At 46.1% G+C, this 9,307-nt stretch overlaps 1 protein-coding gene across 2 annotated transcripts; it reads left to right on the top strand.

The window, feature by feature from the left end:
• Positions 1 to 1,426: 1,426 nt before the first annotated feature.
• TSN (translin) lies at positions 1,427 to 8,980 on the top strand. 2 transcript variants are annotated; one of them, XM_032479282.1, is made up of 6 exons: positions 1,434 to 1,729; positions 2,886 to 2,979; positions 3,921 to 4,017; positions 5,706 to 5,821; positions 6,506 to 6,585; positions 7,131 to 8,980. In XM_032479282.1, the coding sequence occupies exons 1-6, from the start codon at positions 1,664 to 1,666 to the stop codon at positions 7,359 to 7,361; spliced, it is 684 nt and encodes a 227-aa protein (XP_032335173.1). In that variant the 5' UTR covers positions 1,434 to 1,663; the 3' UTR covers positions 7,362 to 8,980. The 2 variants fall into 2 exon arrangements, with proteins under 2 accessions (XP_032335174.1, XP_032335173.1); XM_032479283.1 differs by lacking the exon at positions 6,506 to 6,585 and having other exon boundaries at positions 1,427 to 1,729.
• Positions 8,981 to 9,307: the final 327 nt, after the last annotated feature.

Genomic DNA, 9,307 nt, shown 5'->3' with positions numbered 1-9,307 from the left:
AAAAAAAAAAAAAAGAGACCCCAAACTGCCACGTTTCTGGATCAACTGAAGAGACCTGCTAAGTAGCAATAAAAACACTCTGCTTTCACTATATACAAATAAATAAGATGGAAAAAATGTACTAGTAAGTAAGATTTCTGTAATGTACATTTATAAGATGCTCTCCGTAGAGACATAATTCTAGGACATTTCTATTTGCGCTGTTGTATAATCACTTAAATAAAGCTATAAAGCCAAATGAGAAAAAAATTATTTTAAAAGACAAAAAATATCGCAGTGTTTCCGGACTATTTTAGTTAAATAGTTAACAACTTCACAAATACCGTAACCACATCACTTTTCCAATGAAATAAAATGGAAGCAATGAACTTGTAAGATTCACAGATAAACAATCAAGTTATAAAACATTACCCTAGGTGGTGAGGAGGGTATAGCTCAGTGGCAGAGTGGGTGTTTAGCATGCACGAAGCCCTGGATTCAATCCCCAGTACTTCCATTATAAATAAACCTAATTACCTTCCCCTCCAATAATAAAGTACGAGAACTGAGGAAGAAACCCCCATTATCCTATAAATTATGTTATCACAGTTCCATTTGAGCCAATGTATAATCACTTAACGAGTAACAACAAAACTAAAAAAAGAAAAAAACCAGAATTACTTCAGTGGAAAGAGAAAATAGTCTTGCTGTGGTTCTGGGCCTTCAGAAGTGGGCTCGTATCTCGAAGCTGGGAGGTGACCCACTCTCGTTTCCCGGCTATGCGGACGGAGCACCGACTCGGGTGCTCAGGGCAGACACACCCTTGTTGTCGGGAGGAGGTGGTGGGCTGCGAGGACCCTCAGCGGAGAAGACTCCAGAGGTCCCCGTTTTCACGCGGAGCCCGCCATGTGCATCCTCGCACCCCAGCCCTCCGCGCATCCTTGGTACCAGCTCCGGGCTGCAGCTGTACGAAGTACAACGCAGCCAGCCTTCCGCACGCGCAGACTCAGCCAAGCCCGAGGGGAACGTTCGAAAAAAGTCCAGAAAGTAAAGCCTGCACCTGCAACTATTTACATACTACCTCGTGCATTCAAACCTGTTTACCTGACACACCTTATTAGGCTATACCTAATTACAGGTAAGTATTAAAAGTGTGCAGGAGGACGTGCGCGGGCGCTTTCACACACTCCGCCCGGTCCTGTAGGAAGACTTAAGACCGACTTCGCACCCTCAACTGGGTGCTGCGCAGGACCTGGAAGGAAAGCCCATCCGGCTGGGAGGGCAGGGCGCATGCGCCAATGAGGGCCGGGAGGGCAGAGCGCATGCGCCGGTGGAGGCCGGCGCCACCGCCGCCGCGCGCCCGCCTCCCTCAGGCCCACGTGCCCTGAGGACCCCGGCCGGGCTGTTTGCGGCCGTGCCTGTCGGAAGAGCCCCGCCCTTCCGTCCCCGCCCTGCCTTCCGGCTGCCCGGCTCCCCCGGTTGATGGCAGTGCTTCAGGCGGAGCGGCGGGCAGCCCGGCCTCCTGCGCGCCGCGGGCCTGGGAGGACCCCCGCGACAGCCCAGCGCAGGCCCACGGAGCACGGCGGCGGCGGCTTCGTTGCAAAGACTGACTGCGCCGGTGGTCCCAGGGCGCACTCGGCTGGCCACCCTCGCCGCCCTGGCTGAGTGTCGCGCGGCCGGCGCCATGTCCGTGAGTGAGATCTTCGTGGAGCTGCAGGGCTTTTTGGCTGCCGAGCAGGACATCCGAGAGGTGAGCCCTGCTCGCCCCGTCCCTTCCCCTTCCTCTGCCTGGCTGGGCCCCGGCGCCCGGCTCTTCTCGGTCGCTCGCATTCGAGTGGCGGGGAAACCTGCGGGGATGGGTTGCTTCCCCTCTGGTTTCGTTTTGGGGCCCCTCCCTCCGCCCGCGCCCAGGTCTGCTGCCGTGTCCTGATTCCCTGTGTTCGGGTCTCGGCTTCTCGACATCGCCTACCTCATTTGAGTGTCAGTTTTCGTTCTTTTTGACGCTAGTGTATGTCAAAGGCTCAGGTAGCGCGCAAGACTCAGCGCATGGTTGCTATGTTTATTGTTAGTGTGTTAAAAGCACGTGTGGCCTCTCCTCAAAACCCTTTTGTGGCTTCTCCTTCCATATGGGATAAAAATCCAGGCTCTCTCTCCAGTCTCATTTCACGCCGTCTTCCGTTGTATGTTACGCCCACTTTGCTTCCCTGTCATGCCTCTGGTTCCCCAGGTAGTCTCCTACCTCGAGACTTGCCTGGACTGTTTGCTTTTTCCTGGAATACGCCTCTTCCCTACTCTTTTCCTGGTTATCTTATGCTCATCTCCCTGACCTCACAGTCTGAATGGTCTTCTTCCTATTACGTCTCCTAGTAGTGCATTACCATTTTAAACATTTGTGTCTTCATTGTTTTTCAAGCGTGTCCCTCATTGTGCTCTGAATTGCAGGAAGGAAGGGCCTGTCCACTTGGTTCTAGGAAGGGCCTGTCGTTGTTTTTCTTGCACAAGGTCTAGAAGTGAATATTTGTAAAATGGATGAATGAAGAATACCTGGTCCTTGTAGTGTATCTCGTTCTTCTCTTTGTAGTTACTTTCGGAGAGCTCATCCCATTTAGTGTTCCAGTGGGATATTTGGGTTGAGTGGGTGGCTCTTACCCTTTGAAGTCTGTGTGAGGAATCCAAGGCTTTTTAGTGACTTCCTGAAGTTCTCACAGAGGAAGTATGTGGAAAAGTCAGAATTCACACCTGGATATCTTGTGCACCAGTTATGCCCTTGTAGAGACAGTGTTTTGAACATACATGAAGGTGTCATGGATTAAATATACTGTCTAGTATGTTTGGTTTGAGGCTATGATAATATAATGATAATTATGTTGAATTTGGCTGATACATTGATCTTTCATTCTTTCTAGGAAATCCGAAAAGTTGTACAGAGTTTAGAACAAACAGCTCGAGAGATTTTAACTCTACTGCAAGGGGTCCATCAGGGTGCTGGATTTCAGGACAGTAAGTTCTTTGTTTCGATTTTGAAGGCTTTTATCCAATTTATTAATCTTTCATTTAAAAAGTTAATCTGCGTCCAGAGGAAATATCATATCTGTATCATTTTACTATGAAAAATGGCTCTCATTCATAGGTTTACAGAATTCTTTGCATTTTGGCTGATTTTCTGCTTTCACACAGGTTGAAGCAGGAGCGTTGCCCTATTGTGACAGAATTCTACTGATAGTAATTGTGGTGGTTTCATAGCTCTCGTCTACCTACTACCTTTTATTTGGCTCTTTTTCTTAAGCCCAACCTTTCAGTCACTGAATATGATTTAATATGCATTTGCAGATAATGAAAGGCCAATGTAAAAAGTTCTCAGTGTGTTTACAGTCAGTCCTAGAGGGGAGAGCAAGTTTGAGAAGTTTAGACCTGGGCCCTCTTGTAAGTTGTAGCCAGCACAACCAGAAGAGCTGGAATATATCTTCAGGTGGAGAATTACAGTTCACCTGGAGTTTACAGGTGTCAGGGTAAGTCGTTTTTCTCAGTAATACGGAGTTGGTCAGCCTGATTGAGATGACTTATAAAGCTGCTTTCTGACCAAATATGGGAATTAGAAGCAGTCCACTTTTAGGCATCCTCTGGGGACTGACTCAGAACAGCAGCTGGTGCAAAGCCCCCTAAGGATGACGTTATTTATGACAATTTACCAGTGTCTTTCCTGACATGTTTCCTTTGAACAGCTTTCTGTTTGTTTACTTTTCAGTAGGGAAACGAGGTATGTAATTTTGAGAGCCAAGTTGAAAGCAGTGGTGCCTACCCTGCATTTGGTCTTGACACCTAAAAAAAATTGATTTATTTCCAGGTAGGCTACATAGATTATTAAGCAAGAACTGTAGTTGAAATTTGGTAAGTCTTTAATTACTATATTTGATTTTTTTTTTTTTTTTTTTTGTGATCAGTTCCAAAGAGGTGTTTGAAAGCTCGGGAACACTTCGGTACAGTAAAAACACACCTAACGTCTTTGAAGACCAAGTTCCCTGCTGAACAGTATTACAGGTTTGTAAGGGAAGAAGCATATTTTATAATATTAAGTGAAAAAAAGCAGGAGACAAATTACACTTTTTTCGTGCTGAATGACTGCTTACTGCTAGGTTAAACTCCCTCTACTTAGAAACAACAAAAGGAGAAGGAGCTGCTCATAGTGATGGTGGCAAAATTGTTGATTTTATTTTTTCTCCCTTTTACTTTCAACATTTTCTTAAAGAGCATGTATGAGTTTTGCAATGAAAAAGTAAGAAGAAAGTATCTGTTGCATGAAGGTCAAAATGGAGAATATCTTTTTAGTATATTCAAGTGACTTGTGAAGTTGGATGAACCCTGACCGTGCTGTTAAGGTCATGGGATTGAGTGGCTGTGTGTGTTGTAGTTAAGTTTTACATAAAACCTTGAATTTTGCTGCCAGCTACCGTATGTAGCTAACGTTTTATGACATCTCAGATCTACAACATTTAATTTTAAGATACACTGTTATTTTATGTACCATTAGGGAAAAAGTTGTTGTTAATCATTGTTATGAAACACGTAGATTGTAAAATGCATCCTGGGAAAAACTGCATCTGAGTGTTGATGAAATATGGTAAATTAGGACCTAAACTTTCTATTTATGCTTGTTTTCACACTAAAAAAAATGCTCTTTTTAGACAGATTATGGGCAAGAAATACGACATGTATATGGCTAGTATAACCTCACAGGATTCTTTAAAGTTGGGCTGGCAATGGACTGTGGCCTTCTTCCTTTTATATTTCTTATAAATGTATTTATATTTTTAAAGGGTTGTTTTTAATAAAAGAAAAACCACCAAAGAGGAATATGTGACAGAGACTGAAAGCAACCCACAAAGCCTAAGCTATTTATTGTCTGGCCCATGACAGGAAGAGCTTGCTGACCCAGCTGTGAGGTAGTGCCCTGAGCACAGAGAGCTGGGACAGTAGAACGGGGGGTGGGGTGGGGGGGGGGGGAGGGGGCCTTAGAGACCGTGGCGTCTGTAGGTCGCACAGGCTGCCATCTGGCTGACTTGGCCCTCAGAATGTTGCGTTTGGCCTGGATTGTGGTGGAACCTTGTTTTGAATTTGTTGCCACACTTGAAAATCAGGAGGCACAGCACACATATCCAGGGCTTGTGAACCTTGCTGCGTCTTTTCAGGCTTCTGGCTCAGATTAACTGCAGTATCCCAGGGTGTTAAGGTCGTCTGTTCAGTGATTGCAGAGGGTAGTTACTGTGTGTGACTCGGGTGTTCTTGAGCCCCCGCACTCAGCGCGGGCCGCAGCGGTGTGTTAGGTGTTGGGGCTGATGGATGGCTGCAGTTCTCATCCGTCCCCCACCGCCAGCTCTTTCTCCGAGCTGTCTTGTCACTCTTACCGACTGGACTTCGGAGCACAGCTGCTCTCGCCATCCATAATCTTCACTTGTAAATTTTTGTGTTCATCAGAATTGGATCATGCTTCTCATCTGTTAAACTTGTAAGAAGCAATTGTTGCAAATTTACACTGGTAAAATTGATACTAAATCCAGCTGATATATTTAAATATCATATTGCTCTTACATGTTTTCTGTGTTGCAGTTTCATGTAAGGTTTTAACGTGGAAAAGGATTCCATCTCTAAAATATTTGAGTGTGATGACAGTAACCCTGTCCCTTTAACACCCCCAGTCCCTCGACCTAACTGCGCTTCCGTCCACGCAGATTCCACGAGCACTGGAGGTTTGTGCTGCAGCGCTTGGTCTTCTTGGCCGCGTTTGTCGTGTACTTGGAATCGGAAACACTCGTGACTCGAGAAGCGGTTACAGAAATTCTTGGCAGTAAGTGTCTTTCATGAGTGTCGATCTGCAGAACCAGGCATTAGCTTCATTTTTGGACCGAGGGGCTGTTGCTTGTACTTTCTGTTTATTGAAACCAGTGAGAACTAAGTGCAAAACTTGTTACTTGGAAACACAAAAACTAACAATATATAGTGGCTTGGGTATTAGTTGTAGTGGTTAAAATATAGTTTTTAAAACTTTCAAGCCTATAGAAAAGTTGAAAGAATAGTGCAGGGAACCCTTGTTCATAGCCCATTAGATACACTACTTGGTAAGATTTGCCATGCATGTTTGTGGGGGGTTGTGAATCTTTTGGAAGGCGGTTTCAGATGTCATGACTTCTCCCTTAAATGCCTCAGCACGCCTCTTCTAAAACCAAAGATGGCCTCTGACAACTAGATACCGTTCTTAGTGGTATTTTTTTTTGAGAGAAGAATGCAAGGGAAAACTGATTTTTGCTAAGAGCTCAAAAAATCCACAGTGAGGTCTAGTTGCCAAGGATATGTACACATTAGACTTTTTTTTTTTTGAAAATTCATTCTTTTTTTTACTTTGGGAGAGATTACATGTGTGCACGTGTTTGTCTGCATTTATACATATGCATGTATATATTTTTTTCACTCATTCTTGGGCTTAAGTTGCATTAGCATCATGACTGGATCTGTACGTTGATGTGTTTTTCAGTTGAGTCAGATCGGGAGAAGGGATTTCATCTGGATGTGGAAGATTATCTCTCAGGAGTTCTGATTCTTGCTAGTGAACTGGTAAGAAGCTCAGCGACTTGCCGTTTGCTGTTTTGATTTCCCCACTTCGTTGCCAGGTTTTTTAAATGGGTGAAAAAATTCAGAAAACCTCATTCTTTTCCAAGCCCTCTGTGGGTCCCCATGTAGTCACTGACTGCACAGTGTGTGTCCGCTTTGCTGGGATGCAGTTCAGATGGTGAGGTGACTGCGCAGTTACCTTTGAAAGATGGTAACACTTCTCTTTTCAGAGTCACAGCGAGGGACACATTTCTGGTGACTGTCATTTCACAGAATCGTCTTGGGGAACAATTTAACTGTATAACTGTAAATTACTCCTGCCTTTACCCCCTCAACCCCTCCCCAGAGAAACTGTCCTTTAAGAACAGTTCTAGAGAAGAAGAAAAGCTGTTAGGCCTCCCTCGCAGTGGCGGACCCTGAGGAGCGCACAGCTCCCCGGAGGGCCGAGCCGGCGGGTCCCCGGGGCCGGGTGGTGCGGGCGCAGGGGAGGTGGCGACCTGAGGGGCGCTGGGGGCCGCGCGGTGACCGCCCCCGTGTCTCCCCTCCAGTCGCGGCTGTCGGTCAACAGCGTGACGGCCGGAGACTACGCGCGGCCCCTGCACATCTCCACCTTCATGAACGAGCTGGACTCCGGCTTCCGCCTCCTCAACCTCAGGAACGACTCGCTGCGGAAGCGCTACGACGGCCTCAAGTACGACGTGAAGAAGGTGGAGGAGGTGGTCTACGACCTCTCCATCCGCGGCTTCAACCGGGAGACGGCGGCGGGGGCTGAGAAGTAGCCCCGGCCGCCCCGCCCCGGCCCGCGCGCCCCGCGGCGCAGCTCCTCTGGCCCCTCCACCGGCAGCGGGGCGCCCGAGTGGCCGAGAGGATGCCTTCCCAGGGACAGTGGTTTCGTGCATTTGCTGTGATTCCGTGTATTTCAGTTCTGTCAAAGTGTCAGCGTCCATCTCTTGGTAAAGTCCTTTCCTTGCTTATCCCGATGCTGTTAATGTGCCGACGGGAAGTTTACTGTCTTGTTCGTGATTCTTCCAGAAGTGATCCTTGACGATTTCTTTACCCAAAGTAGCCATCCGTACCAGGTGTAGCCTGGATACAGTATACAAATAGATCATTAAAAAGGATGGTTGTCAAGCAAAGGGCAACTTATTTTATATTTTCTCTTCTTATTTTAAGCCTTGTGAGTAAATCAGATGTTGAATTTTTTTGCAAAGGAATTAACAGCCACAAGGTTCTCTCTCACTGCCATCAAAGTACTGAAGATTAAACTGCAAAGTCTAGTTCAACAGGTTGTTTTGGGACGTTTTTGTATTATGGATTGAGGAACATCGTCTGACTTTTATTTACCAGGTGGGGAGTGGGGTTCGAGTTTTAAAACACCTCTGTGTTCTGATGTTGCCTTAACTTTGCTGTTGCAGCAATTAAAGTCATCTTCACACACATTGTGAACTAACATTTCATGGGTTACGTTGCTAAGCTGTGAAACCTGCTACTTAACATCCAGGTAGACCATGTGGTCTGAGAGTGGAAAGCCACTCGGTTTAGAGAAACGGCAACTCTCTGGCTGCTGACGTGCAGAGAGGACAGTGCTGTGCTTTGTGAATGGAAGAAAGGGAAAACCTAGGGCAGAGAAACACAAAACAGGAGCAGGTTTGGTAATAGTTTTATAGTAAGCAGTTCCGGGTTGATGATTACCCCAGCAGGCCGATTTTACACGTACAGCCTTGGGCAAGTCACATGTGTCTCGTGGGTACCCTTCGCCTCCTCCCTGTTTCCAGGGGGGCACTTGCCACGTAACTTGTGCTGTTGAACAGAAATTATTCAAATGGTGACCTAATCCACAGTGTTTTTGAGCTCACTGAAAGGATGGTGGCTCACACCAGCTTGGGTCTCCTGTCTGGCCACGAGGATTCTTGGTGTGGCCCTCAGAGCCACTATCAGGCTGAGTGAAGGACTGACCAGAGTTTCCACCACAAGGAAAGAAGTAGAGATGAGGCATAAATTGCTGTGCGTTGTTGGATTTTAGAACAATTTTCTTGACCGCCCTTTCTACGGAAGAATTTGTAGAAAGAAAAAAGTTGTTAGGATCTTAAAAGTGCCTAGGATGCTCTTCTGAAATGTGCAGTTGTTGCTGCCAAGACTGAGCCGAAAAGGCTTGGAGTTACACGATCACACATGGGCAGGGAGTTCGCCTTTCTGAGTATTGGTTCTGCTTGAGAGGAGTCACGGTTTTGGCAAAAGTTATGGATTTCAGTTTCAATAAATACATTTTAAGTAGAGGAGCAGATTCTGGTCTTATGACTCCATTTGAGAATTTAGAAGTGTCAACATTCTTAATTATTCTGTTGTGTTTGTTGCTGGCTTGTTGTAAAGCAATAAAAAGAGTTCTCTTTTCTTTTTCTTTTCCTTTCCTTTCCTTTCACTCAGTGTATTGCCGTGAGAACTCTTCTATATGGACAAGAAATCCTGAATGTTTTTTGAGGCTGAAGAAGAGCAGGGTGATGGGCGCTTACTGTTGTGTAGTAGTTAAAGCAGTCAGAACAGCAGCACTCAGTTCCGTAGGGCGCAGGTCACATCGTGGGGCCTCCCTTGACTGGGAAATTACAAGTATTTTAACTGAATGTGTTGAGAAGCCTTGGCTCTGGTTTTAGTACACCAGAATTGCTTTTGCCAATTTTAGGAAATCGAACAGGTTAGAGAAAACGGATGAATGAGTGGCTGCTTTCTG

Source organism: Camelus ferus, chromosome 5, assembly GCF_009834535.1.
Source record: "Camelus ferus isolate YT-003-E chromosome 5, BCGSAC_Cfer_1.0, whole genome shotgun sequence".
Lineage (NCBI taxonomy): Eukaryota > Metazoa > Chordata > Mammalia > Artiodactyla > Camelidae > Camelus > Camelus ferus.
This window is presented reverse-complemented; position numbering and strand designations above follow the sequence as displayed.